The following is a 24,064-nucleotide window of genomic DNA, read 5'->3' on the forward strand; positions in this document are numbered from 1 at the left end:
TTGACAACTTCAATTAAACCCTTGCAAATGTTTTCAAAATTATTGGACGGAAACAAGAAGGTATAAAATCATATATAAATCATTTTCCAATTACTAAGAAATATAATTCATTCAAAGTAGAAAATTTCAAAACAAATACGTTTCGAAAACACCTTGTAGCACAATAACCCCTTTTGTACAAATCTCCCTCTAGTTCACAAAATTTATCGCACCTACCTCGCTAGTTGGACAAATTGGTATATCACCCCAAGAAAACCAACGTGCAATAAATTGAATGAGGCAATAGGAGTAAAATCACGATTCAACCGTTAGATTAACCAAAGATTCAAGGCAATTAGATTAGAATACAAATATATATATATATAATTTTTTAGAATATCAATATAAATATAATTTTCCGGTTCTCACAATCTTCCCCCCTTAAAAGAATTTCGTCCTCGAAATTCAAACCTTTGCTCATACAAAGCTTGATTCTACAGGGTTTTTCCTCAACTCCAAAGTGGCTTCCTACTACCCTAGATGCTTCTACAAAAGTTTACTTGAGGGATAGTCGTATGAACGTAATGGCTAAACTATTGCTCTAAGGGAGGGCTAAGATGGCTTAGAATATTTACAAGGATATAAAATTTGAACTCGATGAAAAGGAACCATAGCTACGAAACTTGTTTGCTACGTTTACTAAATGTTGGCTTCATACACTATGCACTAGCAACTAGTCTGTTATGTAAATCTCTGATCATGTCTACAATTATATCCCTATACGTGTATTACCCCTTTCTAATTGAATTTCCTTCATTACGGACCACAAAGAAAGAATCCTCACTTAAACTCAAAATAGTAATGCACAACACATATAATCGGATATCAAGATGTAACTCCAATCAAAGACAAACATCGACTATCACTAGGGAAAAACATCAAGTATCAAGTCCCGTGTTCATCAAGTAGATATATCCTATTACGTAAAGCATTCACGATACACCTTCAAGGACACAACTAGTTGTTCACTGCAGCTAATATAGTAGAATCACTATAGCCTAACTAATTTGTTTGAATAGTTCCTCACTTGGTGTTTAAGCTTGCCACTTCTATAATATACTCCAGTTATCCGCTAACACGTTCTAGTCTTAGTTACAGCATTCACAAGTCACAAGTAGAAGATATATACCTCTTCTTTCTTTTCGTCCTTCTTAATTGCCAATTTGACTCCACCCATTTCTTTGCATTTCCTTTTTGTATCATGAAACTTCCTTTACCATATTGAACTTTCTTGCCAAGAGGGTCTTGTTCGAGCGCACCCCTTTCAAATTGCTATTACCACCCCATTAATATCTTTTCATCTTCCCTTTTCATTTCCATGTACTTGTTCAGCTATTTCCACATCTTCGTGTTTCAATTGATTTCTTTTGGGAGCTCTACCTCCCTTCGAAAAATCCCTGTTTCCTCATGTATAACTTCCAAATTCTTCATTTCATTGATTCACTTAACCATATAAATGACCATCAAATTATAAATTACCACTCTAACCATACAATCTCTTTTCAAGCCATGTAATCTCTAAGTTTTTTTTTTCTGTTGGTGCAAGGGCACCAATTTATTCATGAAAACTAGTCTGCACTAGGACACAAGTTGGATCAAACTAAGAATTACTACCAAATTAACATGGCTCACATCTAGTCATCTCATGTACTTGAGTGTACCTTATCTGTGTTGCACAACCTAAACCATAAAAATATGCCACTCGATTCATCATCTAGCGTCAACCCATGCTCTAGCAATATATACAGTTCCCCTCATTATACTACTATCTACAAATCAAAATCCAATGAGCAACACCTAATGTTCATCCTTTCTCACATTAATCATATATCATCAGCCTCTCAAATTAGTCGAAAGTACAAAACTTGTCAAATACATGGACAAATTCAAATCTATCATTAGTAAAGCCAATCCAAAGTAGCAAACATCACGTAGTAATTAGCCAATCTACTCTTCCTAGTCCAAAAACAATTCCTGTAATCATGACCTAAATACACCATTGGTCCTTCATCATTGAACTCTCGTATCTCGCATATCGGCTACTATAGTTACTTAACACAACTAAGAAAATACCCTTATTAGACACTAACCCAAGGAATCCTTCAAGAACTACACTTAATCAAAACTCGAAGAAGAACAACTAGTTATGTACACTGAATGATAAGGATCCTAAGCCTCACCAATAGTTTCAATACATCCCCAGGTCCAAACTATTAATATCCTTCGTGCCTTAACTTTTGTCATCAAACCTAACTCAAATTCGATCGAGATATCGACTCTCGTCCTAATGCTCTTATCTCTTTAGTATTCGGGTACAAGAATCCAAATTAAAATAATTCACAAGTCGAGCTGGCCAGTCCCAAGATTAAATCATCTACATTTCAGATTCCTACCTGACATATATATCGATTGTCTCCAAATACCATGATAAAGGCTTGACACCTATAACATTCATAATTTACAACTTATGCTAAAAAAGAGCACTTAGTCCTTTACGTTTATTCACGAGATCAGGACCATAACACAACTTGGCCCAAGCCTACCCAACGCAGAGACCACGCGAGGCAGCTCGGATACCACCTGTGACGACCCCACTTCCCTCAAGGACGAACCCCAGAGGTTAGCGGACCGCCTGCCTAGCTCTCGCCAGGACTCACTTACTAACCTTAATTCCAGAAATAACATTAACTCCAAAGTAAGAACGAAACTCCCCAATAGATATTACAGGCCATCCAACTTCACAAAAAACTCCACACTTATGTATACGACAAAGCGAAATGAAATGCAAGTAGTTCAATCACTTCTCTAAGTATAAATAGGATTGCAATTATTTAAAATAAGGACTACAACTTTTGTATTCCTTATTCTTTGGATAGCAAATCAATAACACTAAAACTCTTCAACATAACATCTACATGCTACCAATCATCCGAATATACAAACCAAAATACAGATCAAAAGATAAGAACTTGTAAACTAATACCATAATACAGTGCCATCCAAATAAAAGATTAAGATTTCCTATTACAACTAGCACTATTCTTGTCCTTGTCATCCACGTACCCTGTTAAGGAAAACAAATGAATGGATGAGCTAAAAGCTCAGTGAGGTTCCAAGAGAACAACAAGCAATTAGGCATTTTAGCATTCACATGATAGCATGATCACATTTTCCATAAAGAACGTAACATCCAGAGAACTCATTTAACCATGTACATCCGATAACACATGCATATAAAAGGATACAGTCTGTTCTTGGGAACAAGTTCCGTGACAACTTGTTCAGAATCTATTGACACTCCGTCAACCAGGGAATCATAACAAGTCCAGTAGATCACCACTTAACTCCAACCTCCATCCACCAATCAATCCCCTACCAGGCCCGAGCTCCAAACATAAACAGTGGTGGTAATACTTAAGTATACCAATTAGTCGAGAAGATAACACTCCATTCGACAAAACAGTAGACCCAGGGTTCGTTATCTAATCGACTAGACCCTTGCCGGCTCGACTCGATTAACTAGCCTATGGGGTTTAGGATTTAGGCCGTTACATTCAACTTATGTGCATGAATCTCAGTTCACTTGTAAACAATTCACTTATAGTAGTAAAACAGGAATTCAGTCAACTTAGATCGAGTGTGATAAAGTACACACTCACCTATGTAATAACAAGTCATATTTTCGCAACAAGTAGCATGGAACTTGCAGTTGGAACACTCACTAGTTCAAGCACAAATAGCGTCGAAAGTTTCCTCCTGGATTGCCCCCTTGATCAGACAAGCCCTAAGAATAACCAAGTGAACAGAATTCATAATTTAGACTCGACTATGAGTCGTATACCTCTCCAAGTTAATTTAATTTTTTTTTTCAAAACCCAACACACACAGCCATATTTTGAATGCAAATCAAGGAAAATTTAAGTATACTCTAGGGCAAAAACTCAAGTAGGGTTTTGAAGCGTATAAGAGCATTTTGGACTCAAGAAACATGAATAACCAACAAGTTCCTTATTCGCTTCATGGCGGGAAATTTTCTTGCGGCGAACCAATGAAAGAAACAAGGTTTTCTCAAGTCAAGTCAGCGAGGTTGTGTCCAAAAGACTTTCAAACTAAAGACGTTGAGGCTAAAAGGTAGCAAGGTGCAAAACTGCCCTCCAAATCAGAATTTTTCGCAGCCATGAAACAAGTACAATCATGAGGTTTTCACCTCCCAATCTTCATAGTTTTCATTCAAATTCACGCACAAAAGGCTCCTCCAAGGTTTGGAACAAGTTTTGGCCAAAACCAATTACTAAAAGGTTAGAAAAACAACAATGTAATAGGCTGCACTCTCCATCGACAAACAAGCACAATTTCAGCCAGCAATTTGGAAGAAAATCGCAATGAAACCCTTCCATTTCAACCAAAATGCAATACATAAGCAAAGCTTAAAGTTTCACTAAGCATATTAGGCAAGTACATCACCAAATCAGTCCAAAATCAAGGTAGTAAGCTGCCCCAAAATTTTGGACAGCATAACCCCTGTTTTATCCTATATTTCCTCTCCAAATTCAATACAAAATTTCATGGCCAAACCATCCAAACCAAGACCACAAATGATAGGCTATACAAGCTACTAGTTTCAGACCATAAAGCCCCCAAAAATAGACAAGTATTCAGCTCACATGTCTCCATACCAAGGCTGGCCGTCAAGCAAAAGTTCAACTCCACAAGCTTAAATTTCCATAAGCAAACTAATGGAACATATGCAAGCTGGAAAAATTACATGACATGGCTAAAATATATAGTAAACATGATATTAGCGTTTTAACACTCATTTTCATTTTCCTTAACTAAAACGGGAAATTTATTGCTTGGGACATGAAACATGTAAAAGTGAAGTTTTCACCTCCCAAAACCTTTCATTTTCTACTCCAATTCACTACTCATACCAAAGTTATTGTTTAATCACGTGTTTAGGACATTAACAAGTTGATTTCACCACACAAAACCAAGAATAAAGCTAAATAAAATCACTCTCTCTTTCGGTCAGCCTCAAGGAGAATTCCAGCCATGAAAACAGTGAAATAAATGGAGTTTAAATCACTTAAGGTCCATGGTTTTGGTTCATTTCCAACACATACTTGTAGTTTAAAAGTCTTCTAGGGTGTTTTGAGCAAATTGAGCTTAACATCATCTTGAAAAATTTTGCAATCAAAGCTGAAATTCCAGCAAGCATTCTTTCTTTGGAAAAATCATAACTTAAGTTATAAATGTCAAAAACTCATACAAATTTTCTCATTTAAAACTAGACTTGAAATACTAACTATTTTTAGAAGACATCTCAAGGATATTTAGTTCATAAGTTAATCCAAATTGAGTCACAAGTTACCACAACATCCCAATATTTACTTGTTCACGACCGATTTTTCAGTCAACTTTGCTGATTTTCTGGTCATATGTAAAATGAACCACAGCTCCAATTTTATACCGTTGGAAAGATCTATGAGTATAGTTTCAAACACAATTGACGGCACTCAATTTCGATTTTTCTACACTAAGTTATGATGCGTTTACTAAAACTGTCCAGAGGTAACTGTTACCCGAATTTCCAGCTTTCACAAGAGTTATTTCAACTTTATCTCTGCAAATCTCACCTCTAAACCAGCAATTTGCAACCAAGATCAAAACCAACAAGCTATATATCATACAAAACAAGAAATATAACAGTTAGAGTGTGACTTCCTAGTGGAAACTCCTCAAACAGACGAGACAGCAAGCTGTGACAAGGATGGAGCAAGGTTCCTCCAATTTTCCTCGAGCTGTCTTCACTTTTTTTTTCTCATCAAAACAACACCTTTCTTACTTAGCTTCATCCAGAAGTCACACAATCACATGTTTAAAATATAAGGTATGGTATTAATCAAGCATTTCCTAGCAAAACTTAACAAAAAGTGCAAATAATGGTTGAAAATTGATAGCTCAACTCTCTCGGCGCCCTCCTAAAAATTCCAGCAGCCAAAACTATTGCATACATGAAATATTTCTGCCAATATTCAGCTATCAAAAGAATAACTGATTCCCTAGCAAACATCCAGCAAAATAAACCAAAAGCTAAAAGAGATGGCAGCCTTGACTAGTTCGATTCAACCTGGAAACTTTCCAGCTACAAACAAGCTACTTCCACTAGTTTCTACCTCTATCAAACTTCAAATCAAACATGTATTCACATGGTTCAGCCATATTACCTTATTTTTCTGCCACAAATCAAGCTAGAAGTTGGCTCACCTTCTTGATTCCTCCATGGTTCAAGCAAGCTGGAAAAAAAAAATGCAGGCTGTCCACTTCCTTCTCCTTCGGTCCAGGTTTCCTCCGTTTTCTTCACCTCCCAATATGGCTTTCTTGTCTCTTTCTCACTCATGGTTTAGGCTTGACGAAATAGGGAGATTTTGTGGAATTACCATGGCTAAATCAGCCTTAACTCTTGGCTGATGATAAGAAGGAGAGGATGAATTTTGTTTTTCTCAACTCTCCTCTCTCTCGGCTCCAACATGAAGTGAAGAAAGGGGAAATTAGCTTTCGGTTAAGCTGGATGAAAATAAGAAGGAATGGAAGCTGTTTTGACTTGGTCAAAAATTGTGGCTAGTCATGCAATGAGCAAATTATCCCTCACTTTCTCTCGGTTGAAGACTGGTCTAGGGAGCTCTTGGTCAAGATAAGAAGATTATGGCTGATTTTTCCACTCCATTGTCGGCCAAGAGGTAAGAAAAGGAATGAAATGTCTTGGTCTATTTTGCTTCCAAGGTGAAGACTAAAACTAGTCTTGATCAAAGTCAAAAATCCAATAATTCTAAAAGTAATTGGCGAAGATTAACCCTTCATTTCCACTCAAATAGAGTTTGCACAACCAAATAAGTTTGACTATTTCAATTAAACCCTTGCAAATGTTTTCAAAATTATTGGACGGAAACAAGAAGGTATAAAATCATATATAAATCATTTTCCAATTACTAAGAAATATAATTCATTCAAAGTAGAAAATTTCAAAACAAATACGTTTCGAAAACATCTTGTAGCACAATATCCCCTTTTGTACAAATCTCCCTCTAGTTCACAAAATTTATCGCACCTACCTCGCTAGTTGGACGAATTGGTATATCACCCCAAGAAAACCAACATGCAATAAATTGAATGAGGCAATAGGAGTAAAATCGTGATTCAACCGTTAGATTAACCAAAGATTCAAGGCAATTGGATTAGAATACAAATATATATATATATATAATTTTTTAGAATATCAATATAAATATAATTTTCGGATTCTCACATATGCAATGATAGTATATACATTATCACTATTAGATATATAAAAAATAATTTAAATTTAAATTTAAAATCTAAATTTTAGATATGTATCTAATGATGATAGTGTATATAAGATTAACTCTTCTTCTTTCACTACGTGAGCCAATTTGCAGCCAACATTGCACCGGGCAACTTGCAATTAAGCCTAAAATATTGAGAAAGTATAAAGTGAAACTTGCCTTGACGACACTTGTTCTGTAAGTAAAACATATAGTATTTTACGTCTTATTAAATTAACTGACTGGAAAGTTCTTATCTGAAATGGTCATGTGAGTCGTGATGACGGCCAATTCAATGGTTTTGAATTGAAGTAGTCAACTGTAGCGAAAGGATCAACAGAAATGCAAATCAAAAAATGTGAAAAACTTTTGTTCTTTCGGTTCTTTGTTCATTCTTGACATCAGCAGTTAAAATAATATTGCCAGGCCATCGTAATAGTCACTTAGTCTTCTACATCCTTTTCTGTTTCAACATTTTTGAACGCTTTTCAACCAACCGGTTATGGCTGACAATCCAATGAAACATCAAACTTTTCCAAAACGTTAGCAGGATGATCTTCACAAAGAGAAGCAGAAAAGGCTCTACAAATTCTGCTTCCTCTTCCTCTATAGCTACTAATAAGACGAAAAATCCCCATCTTTACCCTGTAGAGGATCAGAAATCTGTGGTGCAACGCAGACATGCATCATTGATCAGGTTGAAAATTCGACCTGTGGGCCCTATTATTAAGTCCAGAACAACGATTCCATCTGCTCCTTGGAAAATGTCCGACGAAGAAGATGAAGAAGAGAGTGATTTTCACGGTCAGCTTGCAAGTGAAGAGTGGCCTAGTAATCATGGTGATGAGGGGGATGATTCTTGCAGGTGGTTATCATCAGGTAATACTTCTCCTTCATGCTGTTTTGATGACAAAATCTTTGCAAATTTATTGGAGTTATCTCTTGATGACTGGCTAGTATCTGTTTTGATTTTCTGTAACAATTCATCAAGTCCAGTTTTTGGTAGAGCAACTTCTTTCTTTGATGGATCTAGCGTAACTCCATTGGAAGAAGCATCATCTATTCTAACATCATCATCTGAAGAGGAAATTTTTGACGAAGAAATCACTACTTGGTTGATGAACTCATTAGAGGCAGACAAATTATCTGCCCAATCATACCAAGATAGCAATGTTTGCAATCATTTCGTATATTTTAGCAATGATGACTTCGAAGTGCCTGAAATTTGGGATTTTGATGAAGGGCTATTGGAATCCTTTCTTGATCTTGAGGATGGTGAAAATTTAGAGTGGATATCTGACGATGCGTTGAACTTTCTCCAGATTGATTTTCCTAGTCCATCTTACAGGAGCAGCTGGAGTTCTGATACTTCCCAATCATCAGATTTTGTTTCATATGGCAAAAATTTTGCACCAGCTGAATCCACAAATACTGAAATTGATGAGCCAATTTTCTGGCCATTTGCTCATAAATTTGCTTCCAATTTGAACTTTTCACGGGATTTCCTTATCATGTCACCACCAAAAATCATGTCCAAGTTTTTACTTCAGAATTCTGAAACGGACATCAGGGGAAGGCGCAAGCTTTCTTTGAACTCAACACTGCAATCAACAAAGATTCTGGAAAAGAAACATGGAAAAGGAGATAATCATGTCAAGTTGATCAACAATGCCCCCAATCTTACCACAAAATCAATTAGATCTTTCTCGAAAGATGATATTATGGAATTTAAACATGAGGAATATTTGACAGTAGAAGAAATAGTTGATCTTGATGAGCATTTTAAGTCAATGGAGGAAGACTTCGAAGTAGTTCAAGAACTTTCAATCGAAAAACTGTTAGGTCTCGATGAGTTTGATGGCCATGAAGGGATTGAGTTTGGGTTCGACAAAGATTCTCCTTTCTTTGATGAATCATTCAAAGAAATATTGTTGTAGAAAGTTTTGTGAATTTCTACTCCTTTAGGCAACCGATAAGGGAATAAAATTTAGACTGGATGTTCAAATATTCAAAATTGATTTGGTTGCCAAAATTTTCAAAGAGTTGCTTTTCAAAATTTAAACACCTCTTTTAGGGCCTAGTTTGATAAGAAGTCACTAATTCTGAACTTTCGTCACACATGAATATCGTAGAGCTAATATTGCAAAGCTCACCATATCCATACGTCCTCGCTATCTTAAATTTTGTTTCACTTCAACCCAATTTAAAATAGTGAGAGTATGTAAATATCATATAAAGGTGGTATACAAACATCGATCTTCCCTTTCAAAAACCAAGTTCCGCGGTTGCTGTAGCAGTGTTGCTCCTTCGTGGAGCTGATGATGAAACATACAGTAAGAAGTGGCAGAAATGGTTGGGGCCTTAGGAAAATTGCAAATTTTTTGGAAGCGAGGAAAATTTCTATTTTCGTTTAGTAAAGGTGAAGGTGTCTCTTTTTGTACTCTAGTGTAGAGACTATGGGTTTAAACAAGTATCATTCTGCTGTCATTGATCGTTTGTAGCCTGATAACCTTTTTAGTGCCCCAAAATTTCTGATATTGCCGGAAAGCTCCTTGTTTGTTTCGAAATATTATGCTACTCTTTTAGCCAATTGAATGTGCCTCCTTGGTATGTCCAACTGATTTCTTCCCATCCTTGCAAGAAGATTTTCTTAGTCTTTGTGTTATTAAGGAAAGTGCCCCGCCAATGTTTATCAAAATTTTCTTGTGTATCATGTCATAAGTAGTGTAACATCAAACATTTTGTTGTCCAATGGATCGTGCCTCTCTGGTACGTCCATCTGACTTCTTCCCACCCTTGAAAGAAAATTTTCTTAATCTTTGAGCTATTAAAAAAGAATCATGCCACTTCTTCTCAAACCTTTATTGTGAATCATGTCACAAGTACTTAAGTAGTGTAATTCACAAAGGTAACTACCAAATAGAAGGAGCTTGAGAAAAAAAGGGAAAGATTAAATATCGGTGGGAAAGGATTTTGCCTTTGGAGCTTCTGTACGGTTCTTCACTTCTTCGATTCTTTCATAATTCATCAAATATTTTGAAGTACTAAAATGAAAGTCCATGTGCGGTCAATATATGTGGGGTAAAAAAAGAAAAAAACTGCACAAATTATCCATCACATATATGAAAATTTAGTTCCTCAGAATAAAAATGATCACTTTAATTCCTAACAAATTAAAAATGATTAGCTTTGATCCTTGATCACTTTTTCGTTCAAAATTTAGCTGGAACTAGTGATGAACAAATCACGTAACCAATTTTTAATTAACAAATATGGTATATTAGTATAGCGTTGACTGCAAATATAAGAGACTATCAATCCCTTTCTTTTCAAAACCCTAATTTCCCCAAATTTTCCCCCTTCAATTTCTTCAAAAAAATTATAGACCAACAAGGAGGAGGGATATGGCAGATGAATTGGCTTATTTTCAAGGCCGTAAAGACCCTGATTTATGCACAGAGATCCTCTTCGCTCATGGACCAGAAGCAAGCAATCTCCTTTTTTTTTTCCTCATCTCTAATCCCTTTGATGAGCCCACCACCGTTGATGATTCTCCTTTCACCTTCATCCCAGCGACCATCTCTTTCAATTCTAACAAGCACCATAGCAGCTGGAACCAATGGGGCCCTCAGCTTGGCTTGGGAAGATATGACACTTCAGTTCTCCATCATTTCCGGTAGTCTGGTGCTGCTGGACTCTGGATGTGGGCTACCTGGTTTGATACCATGGAAATGATGCTTGGTTTGACCATGAAGAACAGTTCAACAAGAGTTCAAGAGTATTAGTGGTGCTGTTTGGTTTGACCATGGAAAATGATGATCTTGCCCGAAGATTAATGGCAGCATTGGAGACAGAAGACATATTATTGAAGTTGAAATTTCATGTAACATTTGTCTGGGGAATCTTGCCAAGGTTACTGTTGTTTTGCTTCATTTTCGCTTATTTTTTATTTTGTAATTGAATATTGGAGAAAAATATAGTCAAACTTAAAACAATAATTTGATTTCTAACTGTATAGAACATGAATTACTTGTTCTTGTTAGAGTTTTTTTTTTTTGGCAAGTAATTCATAAATTACTTGTTGGAGGATATTTTTTGTGCAAATCTGCTTTCTCTATGATGCAATTTTTTAGTAGATAATGAGGTTCTAGTTTTGAGTTGGAAATTCCATTTAGTGCCTTTCTTAGATATCTAGGATTTGTGAAAATTATAGGAAGGGTTTATTTAAAATAAAGAGGTGAATGGAATTAGATATTCGTCCCAAAACCAATTTTTTTTGTTGCACAATCCATGTGTTTTTTCAAGGTATTTTTGGAATATTTTAATATAAAAAAGTGATTGACCAATTTTGTAAAATGGTTAATTCAGATATAGGACATTTAGTCCCTTATATTTTTGGTCAACATTACACTGATATGCTATATTTACCCTTTAAAAATTAGTCACGTGACCTGCTGGTGACTAGTTCCAGCTAAATTTCGAACGAAAAAGTGATTAAGGACCAAAGTTATCATTTTTAATTTGTTAGAGACTAAAAATAATCATTTCATTTTGAATGACTAAATTTTCACATCAATGATATGTGATGGACGATTTGTGCAGTTTTCCCTAAAAAAAAATGAAATATCGAAAGTGTAACAGAAAATCTAAAGTAAGACTTTAAAGGTCAAGTTCAAATGTAAACAGCAAACTTATTAACAAAAGAACAGTCCTAGTTTTTGTCTTCATTTACAAGTCCCTGTTCCCCTGTCAAATATCACCAAATTTAGCTCAGGGAAGAGGATTTAACTCAATCTTGAACTTTTCACTATTTGGACTATAAATGTTCGGAGATACATACAAACGTCAAAAAGGTTTTCCCAAGAAATCAAAAAGATTCAATACTTCACTACCTACTACTTCAATGACGGACCACTTGGTTTCTTCTAACCGGACAGGCAATACGTAGAGCGTATCTTCTGCACAATTGGAAAAGCAGGACCATGCTGCAGAAAGTGGAGTTCTAGCCATCTAGTGCTTTGGAAGAAAAATTATAAATCTTCACTAGAATGACAATTTTAAACTTGCCCCCTACTTTTCAAATCAATTTGAACGAGGTTTCTTGGGTGTGGACGATGGGCTTGAGATCTCTTTAAATGCAGATGGGCAGAAATTGCTGACTGTGCATGTCCCACAATGAGGTCTCAAAGGAGTACATATTGTCTGTCCGAAGCCAACCTGCATTTGGTATTTCCAGTAGATAGATGAAACAACATGGTCAAAAAAATAGAAAAAAAAAAAAAAAAAACTGCACTAAAATTCAAAAAGTAAAGACTTCGAATCCCTAAAACAATAGCGTTTAAAAAGAAGTGTTTGAAAAAAGGTTCAAAAGCATTGGATTTTTCAATGTTGCAGCAATAGTGCAAACGATAAACAAGGAGATTCATGACAAGGAACTGAAGTGTAATCTTAATGGTGAAATCAAGTAGACAGCAACAATTGCCATACATAGTGGTTATAACTGCTTTAGTTCAGAGAAACCCTAGGACTATTAGGTTGTTTAATGAATTCCCTTGTTTCAATTTTATTATAAGCTTTATCTGACAATTTGGACACTCTTCTACAATATGAGACTTTACATTGTTGAAACAGAGAGTTTCACTTTTCCTACAGATTAGGCATCTATATTATGCTAAGGTACTGCCAAAAAACCACACAGTTGAGCATGGTAAACCATATCTCAGTTATCCAACAATACAAACTTCAAGGCCAGCACATTAGGTAGGCCACTATCCATTATGGAATCAAAAGTGCCTTTTCAATGCTTAAACAGAAACAGGACATCACCACAAGGAAAATACCAATGAAGACGAAGCATAATTAAGATAGATAACTATCAATTACATGCATCTATGAAACATGATGTCTGAGACAAGGAAATTTCGCGCAAAGCAGGAAAGAAACTGCATCATTATTCTCTACTAATTCTGCATTTTAGAATTAAGAGATGACCTCAATCCATTTTTGCCTAATATGTATTCCATTTATATGAAAGGAGGGGGTTCAACATACCAGAAGTGGATTAATTGCAACCCATTCTTCTTTTGGAAGCCACAGTTGCAAGGACTCCCTTGTCTCCTCAGGCGAAGAAGTTTTCTGACAAGTAAAACTTATCAGTTAGTAGAAAGACTCACTTGATATGTAATTCTGTTCTTTCTTTCAGAATCTCTTATAAATAGTTCTTTACCCATTCCATAATGTGAGGAGGGGATGGAAACAGGTCAGTTAGTAAAGATAATCTGTTTTCTTATGCTTATTTCTAGCTCATTTTCCATTATCCAGAAGTAAAGTTATTAGTTGGCACAAGGATTTACCTGAAACTTAGTCCTGTTCCTTTTTCTGAATCTCTGATAAACAGTATTCTACCCATTTCTAGTGTCAGGAGGGAATGAAACTAGGTGAGCCATGTAAAGCGTTTCTGGGTTCTTCTGCTTAACTCTAGTTCACTTTCAGTTACATTTTTTTGTTGAACGAAATATTGCAGGGCAGAAAAGATAGGTACAGCTGCTATGAAATATTTCTATTGCCCGTGAACCAACCAATCATACAGTCTATATTGCAACTGGAACAATGTTAAAGCTACAATTTGAACAGAATGTATTCATGCTATAAGCAAGTCACTTGACTGAAATACCGAATATCTAGGTTAATGTGGATGGAAAAATATTAAGTTATCAGAAAAGATAAAAAGGTATGTTTTTGAAAGGTGAAAAAAAAAGTGATTGTCAAATCCATCCTAATGCCGGAATCCTATCTTCGCAACCAGTTAATGAAAGCTCATTAGGTGCTTTCAAAATGGCAGAAATATATAGATTTTGTAACTATTGATTTGACTATAAGACCTATGTATGTAATTTTGAACCAAAAAGAACAACAGCATTAAGTATACTAAATCTGAAGCCTATTTCATACACAGAAGTAATCCAATTCATGATTATAAATGCCGTCATACAACCAGCAAAATGCTAAAGTCTCTTACTGTGAACTTGCAGAATTGTATGACATCCATTGTGGGTGAAAAGCATAATTTATTAATTCAGACATAGATCTCAGTTTCTCAGCGTGTTAGTAAAATGAAGTAGATGACATAAACCAAATCCTAGAATTCCATCTATAGAGTAGAATATATCTTTTATAATGCACATGCCAAAAAGCATACTAATTTACCTGCTTTGTGCCAGGGCGTGATACCCAACCAAGACGATTACAGATTCGATGCACATGAGTATCCACACAGATACCTAGAACAATCTCCCAACCAACATTCATAACCTAAAACCAAAAGCAGATATAGATAGCTTCAGAAGTAATTAAGCTGATGAGTTAACTAAACAGATTCGATGCACATGAGTATCCACACAGACACCTAGAACAATCCCCCAACCAACATTCATAACTGAAAACGAAAAGCAGATATAGATAGCTTCAGAAGTAATTAAGCTGATGTGTTAACTAAGTTATACTCTTACCAGATGAGCCATCTTAGGACCAATCCCTGGGAGTTGAAGCAAGTCCTCCAATGTGCTTGGAATGTCCCCATCATACTTCAATTGACAAATTTTCGCTATCTTCTTTAAGTTGGAAGCCTTTCTTGTGTAAAAACCAACCTGATAAGGAAAGAAGTTGAAATAAGTGCACATGTTAATAGATTAACAAACAAAATGTTGGGTTAAAGGAGAATAGTTTAAATTATTACATGCTTTATTTGAATCAAGTACCACTATATCAGATCCACTTTGTCTGGCATTTGCTTTAGTCAGTGACATGAAATAACTAACATTTCAAGTCATCAATATAAAACAGGGAACTTAAGGCCTTGCAATATACAGACATACTGGGTAAATCAAGTTCTTAATTGTAGCTTCTTCAGTGTTGTCTAAGGCATCTGGATTAAGCAGCCCATTCTGTAAGAGCCGCTGAACAGCACCTGCACAACCATCAGACAGTACAAATGAAAAATGTGAAACTGGAAGGGTACGAAAAAAATTACTTTCTAACACAATACTATAAACAATCAATGAATGCAGCCAAATATAACAGCAAGGAATTCTAACAGGCTAAGCCACACAAATAAATGCTTTATTTTCATTTTTTGTATGCAATGCTAAAAAGAATTCTTCAATGCCCCATAATTGTAACTTCACTTTTGAGATCATCACTTACAAGTTAGTCTATTTATTGGGAAATGCACATTCATTTGGTTCAATAGTCCATCCGTGAATAAATACTTTTTTCCAATTTTTAAAGAGGATATACAAACGCAAACATTTAAACTTGCCATGGGTAACGTGATCTTTGGTTTGACTTGATAAGAGTGAAGATACCAAAACTGCAAATCTTCGTTCCTGGTGAAAAGAAAACAAAAAGAGAACAAAACAATCATCTCCAGGCACCATGCAAAGATATGTCATCTGCATATATCAGTTTATGTTCAAAATTCTCTACTTATATAAGGGAAAGCATTAGCGAACTTGTCAGCACAATGACAGATGAAAATAACTATAATCCCTTACCATAAAGTACTTGAGACCAAAATTAGTGGTTCTTGTGAAATACAGGAAAAGCTAAGGTAAATCAAGTAAAAACAGAGAAAGACCTCTGTCTGTTAAGGGCTGATAGCTCCAATGCAACTATGTCCTCCCAGAATTTGCATCAAAGTAATTACTACAAATGCTATTCGTATTTTGATCTTTTCGAAGCCATGAGCACAACATGCTGAACAAATAATTTAAACAAATAAAGAACTACTTTCTTCATAAATATAAGCAACTACTATGTCGAAACAATTATGAGAGAGTTATGTTAAAACATTTTAAAGATAACAACAAAAAAGACAGTTCAACCTAGATTTTGCTAACTGTGACGGTAGTCTTTTGGCTTTTCTTTGTCCTCACCCAGGTCCATCTTGGAGATCATAGTTGTGTACTTCCAGATTGTTAAAAATTACCAGCAAATTCTTGCATCCTTTTCAAAAATAATAAGTACCCATGAGAAAATTTCACATAGTTTAATTCCTCCTTTTTAAACTAATATACATATTAAACCAGACTGACAAAGCAAAAGACAGACATGTTCAGGATCTATAATGTTTTGTTGCTCATCTTCTTTTGGCTGAAAATGTAAACCATTTTCTTCAATCAGAACTTAAAAGCTGTTGTATAATTACATCATCAAGTATGCAGAAACACAAGTATCATCTCCACAAAGTGGGATATACTATAGCCTAATGGCTAATATTAATATTATCATAATTCACATTATTACTTGTTCTTTTATATGACAACAAGATGAAGAAGATCCACATTTTGACCAATGACAAGTTGTGAGGGGATTGGTAACTAACAAAATGGAATTTAGCTTTATGAAAGCATAGGTTTATGTTTATCAGTTGCTTGAAACTTTAAATTGCTAGGCTCATTGAGGAGTTCATAAGATCCTTACATAGCCAAAGAAGACATTATTTCTTGTACTATATATTATTCCCCACCATCCCAAGATTCAGACTCCAAAACCCCTTTGCTTCAGGTTTTGTCCATAGACCGATTACCCAGTACACTAGATGAAGCTGCAACTGTGCCTTTTGCAAGCACAGAACTTAGCTCTACTATAATGCAAATTTAATAAAGACAAACTATAAAAATGTGTAGACAATTCACTCTCCGTATAATATGATCCTCATTTCATTCTCAAATTACACTTGATTACATTAAATGAATTTCATTCCTGATCCTAACCAGATAATGGGAATATTGTAATACAATTTCCCTTTCTCACATTCCTATTCAACCTTTCATACCGAAAGGAAGAAACAAAAATTTAGCCCTTACCACCAATAGCCAAAAACTGGAATCAAACGTATTTTCACTTCTTCATACCAGGAAGTGTAACATGTAACATCTAAGTATAAAACATTTTAAGCTGATAATGTCAAAAGGAAAATAGAAGGGAAAGACTGCACTAGAAATTTTGCTATAATATGCCTCACAATTCCTGAGGAATAGAACCACAATGCAGGTCAAATAATCACTGCTTCCAATCGCTTTTTATGGAATTTGTATTGAATTAACTTCCATGAATTTCATACAAATGGAAAAATTAGTTAAATATCTTCCTGAGTGCTACAGAACATAAATTTGGCACTTGATCGTACTTGGACTCCAGATTGTGATAAAGCTGCTAGAACTAAGCCCAGGCCTTTCATCTAACTACTTGAGCTGGCACTTTTGAACACATTAGATATGAAATTGTTGCCACAACAATGGCTTTTTGTATGGGCTCTGCAAGTGTGAGAAAATATATGCACTGATACATGTATAAACACATGTACTCCTTTAGGCTAGAGTAGTAAATAAATTCTTTTTCCCTCCGAGAAAGTTCAAGCAAGGTCAAAAGCTGGTTCTGGGGCAAGTGAATTTTGTCTAGTAGTCTCCCTTTCAGTTGGCAACTACAATCTCAGGCTAGGAAAATTCCAGTAATCTCTGGGTCCATATCTGAAGATGAACTAAAGGGACAAGGCAGCTTTTCAATGTCCTAGCTTCCATCAGAGAAAGAACACATAGTTTCCCAAATATAAAGTTCAATTTCTACATAAATGAATTATGAGAGAGAGAAAGAGAGAGAGAGGGGGAGACAGGGATCAGACTTTTCAAACTCTTTGTTCCCTCATCCCCCCTCCTCCCCTTCCCCCGAAAAAAAAAAAAAAAAGAACCAATGACAGATTAATGCTACCATGGGATCAATCATGTCACAGAAAAAAAAAAAACAACATAGAAAAACATTCACAAATTACAGGATATATGAAATTGAAAATTGAACCATGTACATTTATAAGAGAGAGAATCATAGACTGAACATTCACAAGCATCAGTATTCACATTCAGAATAATTATTGAAAACAGTATAGATGGCCAACAAAAATACATTAGATAAACAGGGAATTCCATCAGGACTACTAATAACATGAGCAAGATATGAAAGGAGAGACTTAAACCTAAATATTAACAGTCTCCAATATCCCATTTCCAACACTCTATTCCTTAATGTAAAGGATTTATTTTCCCTATTTTTTAATAGAAAATTACCTTAGGAGGAAGAGAATTTCCAGCTTTCTCACAACCCATGGAATCAACTGGTGCATCTTCTGAAGATCTCATTCTGCGAATTCCTTCAAGAACTGTTTCCCAATTTTCAGGAGCTTGAGCTGAAATAAATAAACTGCAAAATCTCAGGCTCACTTTAAATGTTAAATCAACAAAATTAGATACAAAATATAGACAATCTGCAATCCATCTCTACTCTCCATCATATAACACAAGAAAAGAAGACTCCACTGACAAAGTATCCCTAAAGGATTAGGAAAGCTATAAAAAACTTTCTAGGAGACAAAAAATAATCTATTCATTGATGAAAAGGGATAATACAATTGATAGATTTACTTTCTGACTATACACTAAGGCATCATCAATATCAGGAAAGCAAACTCCACTGAAGTGTATCGTAATTCCAGTAAATAAATTAATGTCTAAAATTAATAGTAAGCAAACTAATGTCTAAAATTAGGCTGACCTCCCCACAAGTTTGTATCCTACTGACCCTAAGCTTTTATATCATGTACACAAGTCTACATTGTCAACGACAATTTTACATGAAATCCTATTATTACAATAAGCCATATAATATAAGGTGAAAATCCATGTTCGTAATTTTGTTTCCAGTAGAAAACCTGCCAAGAGATGTCCAAATAATTTTCGGAACTACAGAGGACACATAACTAATTATGATGAATCTCATGGGAATAAATGTAATATTACCTACCATTATATAGCTAGCCAAATCTTTTTTATGCTAAGCTGAGAAAATGCAAATAGAGCATTTTATGTTAAACAGCATCAAAGGTCTCCACAATCATCAATTAGAGAACCAATTATGTTCATAGTGAAAAAAAGAAAGAAAACAATATGCACCATGATCATGACTCAATTGATCAACTTAACCTCAAATATTGAATAAATATAGCTACTCAATAAACCTGATATTAACCTTAGACATAAATAGGGAAAATATTGAAAAGATAAACCAACTCTAGGAACATGGCATTAATTTTGAAATAACCAGGAAACTTGACTCTCTCCCTCCCTCCCGCTCCCCCACTGACCACCACCCCCTCCCCCCAGCTCTTAACCAACAATAACAAAAGCTCAATGATATCTGTGCATGTGTATTTCCATGTACGTGTGTGTATTTCCAATCTTCTGGTTCATCGCTAGAACTAAAAGCTGCTCTACATACATTACAAGCCTGTAATGCACACAACTGGGAAGGAATACATGACATGTTATAAATGATTCTGGTGTGTGAAAGCTATAAAAAAAACACATGGAAATTTAGCAATTTATGAAATATAAGAGATGTTCAACGTACAAAACTAGAGGTGTCAAAATGCGTGATTTGGACGGGTTTGGGTTGGGTAAAATGAATAATGGGTATAAGCGAGTCAACCCATTTATAACCCATTTATTTTAACTTGTTGTAAATTCATTTAAATTTATTTTTGCAAACTAAATTATCAATTTATACCATCCTTTGCACCCATCATTAGTTTTAAATATTTATTTATAATGCTCAATAAACTAATTATCAATTTTTTCCCATATATAATCTATGTCACAAAATTACATACTATTTAATAATTAAACAATAAGAATATAAAAATTTGAACTAAGTACTATAAAAGTTAACATAAAAACTTAATCCAAAAATTTTAAACTTCTAGCATTTTTTCATGTGTAAATTTAAAATTTCATTTTGAAAAATAAGAAAAGAGGCTAAAACTTATCATAAATTGGTAATGGTGAAAAATGAGCAAGTTAACAAACTAAGAGAAAATAAAATGATAAGATAAAACCAACAAATAATAATAATAATGAAACAAAAGTAGTTATCATCATGACAAAATGAAAATTTTGAAAAAAAAAAATGGGTTGGGGAAGAGAGGAGGTTTGGGGAAAAACAATTTTAAAGTGCGCCAGTGCGGGGCCCGGCTCCCCCGGGCAGCCAGTGGCCTTCGGCCACGTGGCAATAGAGTACAGCGGCCCACGTTCCAACAGCGGGTATGGGTAAATTTAGTTTAATGGGTTTGTTTGACAGCTATATACAAAACCATAAAGATGTCAGTGTACTGTTTGTCTTGCATATGTGATAACAAAAGTACTCAACTTATTGTAATTTGAATTTATGAAACTGCATATGCTGAAGACTTCACCAATAATAGCTCTTTCCTCTAAATGTATAGAAACATCAGTTCTGTCGATAAATGCAATGTTAAAGAGCTAAAGAAAGAACTAACTTGAGTAGGAATAGCCACATTTCTTTCCATATGCAAAATCTTCAATGTCAGGTAGACTGCAAAGCTGCAACAATCCTACTAAGTTACAATTGGACTTTAACAAGATATTGCATCAATGAAGTGTAGTTAACCACTTTAGGATCCTTTAAATGCAGAAATATTCAAAACGTACAAGACAACTCAACAAGCATGATTCCACATATTTCCTTAGAAGGCAACTTTTAAATCATTTTTTAGGAAACAAGCACAAAATTTTTGTTCCTTATAGAGATGGCTGCATGTTACATAATTCACAAAATCTAAAACCATTATTTTTTCAAAACACAACCAAAACTCGCCCACAACTTTGGCTCCTTTAGAACAAAATTGCTATTTACAACACTAATAAACAAATTTACATTGTAGAAAGGTTGAGGCCTCAGGACTTAGAGGTCCAGCAAACCCCCCCTGCTCCTCCACTCAGCTTCTTAATTCCCACAACTCCCCTGCTAGAAGAAAATTCTTAAAAAAATTACATTGCACAAATTACTGCAAACTAGCCGCCAAGGAAGAAACGAAAGTATGAGGAAACAGCTATGGAGCTCTAGAGTGAAACATAAACTGAAGCATTTCATGTGGAAGTGCTTGAAGAACTGTCTACCTGTTAACAAAGTGCTTAACAGGAGGACTGGGAAAAGGGAAAAGTACTGCTACAGATGTGGAGAAGGCGTAGAAACGTTGGAGCACATGTTCTTTGAATGTGAATATGCAAAAAGAATCTGGAAGCTAGCTCCAATAAACTGGGAAGGACTAAATGATCTCCAATTCAACTTTTGGAGATGGTGGGAAGGATTACTGCAGGCTAAGGAAAGACCTGATGGAAAAGATCATGTTGACCTGACAATTAACACCCTTTGGCAGATATGGAAAGATAGAAATAGAGTAACACATGGGCAACAAGCAAGGGAAGAACTGATTTGTGTACAAAAGGCTCAACAGGAATGGTAGGAGTTCAAGGAAGCTGAGGAAGAAGGAAGACGAGAATGCATTGCTGAAACAACTCAACATCATCCGAGCAGGAACTGGAATCCTCCTGAGCAAGGGATCATCAAAATCAATGCTGATGCTGCTATTTGTTTTCAAATGAACAGAACAGGAAAAGGAATAGTGACTAGAGACTGCAGAGGAGACCTAGTGAAGGCCTGGGCACTACAGGAACAAAAAAACGGAGAACCCCTCAATGTAGAAGCTTTAGCAATACGTAGTGCATTGCTGATGGGAAAGGAAGCAGGCTGGAGTAAACTTGAAGTCCAATCTGACTGCAAAGGCCTAATAGAGAGAATCCGATCAGGCAACAACAAAGACAGCAATATTGAGATGACACCGGAAGTTATACAGGAATTGAGAGAGCTGTCTGACCAATGCAATTTCTCTTTTGTTCATAGATCAGGAAATGAAGTTTGTCATAGGCTAGCAAAATTTGCATCTAAGGTAGTTAATGATGTAAAGTGGGACACTAGTTTCCCAATGTGGATCAAAGATCTTGCACAGAAAGACTATAGGACAGTTGTTCCTTTTTGTAACTAACACTCATATTATCAAGTTAATGATATAATACAATGCCGTTTTGACAAAATAAAATTACTGCAAATAAGTCAGCAATTTTAGATTCTTATTGTAAAGGGCACCTCCACTGATTTGTGTAACACATGTACAGCTCAATATACCCAAAGAAATTTATATTTCACACTGAAATCAGTGCAGTGGCAATTAATATAACCATATTTTGAATGCTGTGTATCACTTAGGCGATGGAGCTGTGCAATTTTCACAAATCCTCTCACATGCAATCAACTTGGGGATTCAGGGATTCTTATTCCATTTCAAAAGAGTAATGAACAACCATCAACTTAATTTTCACTACAAAACAAGAGAATTGTTTTTCATTATTACATTTGTTATTGATGTCCAGACAAGCTGCTATCACAGCCAAAAAAAAAAAAACATTCAAAGAATCCTATACGACTATAACTATGAAATGCTGTAAGATACACAACAATGAGCTGTGAATATTAAAGAATAGAATAAAAATTTTTTATATATATGAAAATGTTAAAAAAATACAAAGACAGTAATTAAAAAAAAGCATCAAAAATAAAAATAAAACTCAGTCTTACCTGCTGCTGCCGAGGTTCTTCAGCCTTAACCTCCTCCTTTGGACTAATTTCTAGACTCTTTTTTGCTCTCTTTTTCCTAACAAAGACTCGAATATTTGCAGCAGAACCTCCATTGCAGCTTTCATCACCTGACAGTCATGAATATAAAAGATGCATCCGACAGCACAAACAAATTTTTTAAAAAAAAAATAGCCAAATAAGAAATACAAAGAGAAAACAAGAACTAAACGAAAATGGGTCATAGTGACCTGGGTTTTTCTTATGGTTTGAAGTTGGAATCTGGGTTTTGGATGAAAATCGGGTTTGGGACATCTTTCGGATTGTTCTGTTGCTGAAGGAGACGATTCGCGCGGTAAGGGAAAGCAATATTGCGTTTTGGGAGAAGAGGAATGACATTTAGTAGGATAAAATCTAACAATTATTTACTTGTTTATGTTCCATTAATTTGTCTGGGGTTTAACTGGCATCCTCTACAGCTGGTTTGGGAGTTTAGGATGGAAAAGAAAAAAAGAGAGTTTAAGTTACAAGAGAAAAGAAAAGAGGAAGGAAGAGATTTAATTTTGATGATATTGTTCCGAAGTTTAGAAAAGAAATGAAATAATATTGGATACATATGAATAATATTTTGTTTAATAGATATTTAGGAATAAAAGTGGCATTTTAATAAAATTTTATAAAGCTTGTTACAACTTTCTTTCATTTTTCGTCCACATTTGAGTTATTTTCTCTCACTTTATTTTTCTTTTCCCACCAAATCTAAGCTCCCAAACATTAGTAGCAATTCAGCCAATAGTTGTATTTAGAGGTTATTTTAATGGACTAGAACAAATATTTAGAGGATGTTTTAGGTATTTCACACCATTTTAAGGATCACATTAAACTTTCGTTTCTTTTCTCGCCAAATCTAAACTTTTGTCAATATTTGTATTTAAACGATTTTTTAATGGACTAGAACAGATCCATTACCTCAGGAGATTTCTCCATCTCCTCTACATGGGGGATGATGCAGCAAAGATGCAATGTGTCCATGATTGACTCCTTGACTTGGAGCTCCCTCACGCCGGTAAAGGTGTCGTTCTTTATTTAGAGGGTGAAAAGAGGTTTCATGTCCACTGATAGTGAATTACAATGGAAAGGAGTAT

At 35.2% G+C, this 24,064-nt stretch overlaps 2 protein-coding genes and 1 long non-coding RNA gene across 3 annotated transcripts; 1 reads left to right on the forward strand and 2 right to left on the reverse strand.

Annotated features, from left to right (window-relative positions):
- Positions 1 to 2,817: 2,817 nt before the first annotated feature.
- LOC140038094 (uncharacterized) lies at positions 2,818 to 6,713 on the reverse strand. Its single transcript, XR_011841903.1, has 2 exons — positions 6,267 to 6,713; positions 2,818 to 3,103 (listed from the first exon to the last, which is right to left on the reverse strand). It is a non-coding gene; the product is annotated as an uncharacterized lncRNA (long non-coding RNA).
- A 1,220-nt stretch (positions 6,714 to 7,933) lies between these two features.
- Positions 7,934 to 9,319, forward strand: LOC113705447 (uncharacterized). Its single transcript, XM_027227298.2, has 2 exons — positions 7,934 to 8,261; positions 8,379 to 9,319. Exons 1-2 carry the CDS (start codon positions 7,934 to 7,936, stop codon positions 9,317 to 9,319), a joined length of 1,269 nt encoding a protein of 422 aa, XP_027083099.2.
- Positions 9,320 to 12,192: 2,873 nt separating this feature from the next.
- On the reverse strand, positions 12,193 to 23,466 carry LOC113705486 (endonuclease III homolog 1, chloroplastic-like). The gene is made up of 10 exons (XM_027227348.2): positions 23,171 to 23,466; positions 22,923 to 23,050; positions 20,767 to 20,830; positions 18,503 to 18,621; positions 15,700 to 15,766; positions 15,257 to 15,348; positions 14,891 to 15,028; positions 14,589 to 14,693; positions 13,434 to 13,517; positions 12,193 to 12,599 (listed from the first exon to the last, which is right to left on the reverse strand). Exons 1-10 carry the CDS (start codon positions 23,316 to 23,318, stop codon positions 12,465 to 12,467), a joined length of 1,080 nt encoding a protein of 359 aa, XP_027083149.2. The 5' UTR covers positions 23,319 to 23,466; the 3' UTR covers positions 12,193 to 12,464.
- Between the last annotated feature and the right edge of the window lie 598 nt (positions 23,467 to 24,064).

Source organism: Coffea arabica, chromosome 3c (genome assembly GCF_036785885.1).
Source record: "Coffea arabica cultivar ET-39 chromosome 3c, Coffea Arabica ET-39 HiFi, whole genome shotgun sequence".
In the NCBI taxonomy this organism is placed as follows: Eukaryota; Viridiplantae; Streptophyta; class Magnoliopsida; order Gentianales; family Rubiaceae; genus Coffea; species Coffea arabica.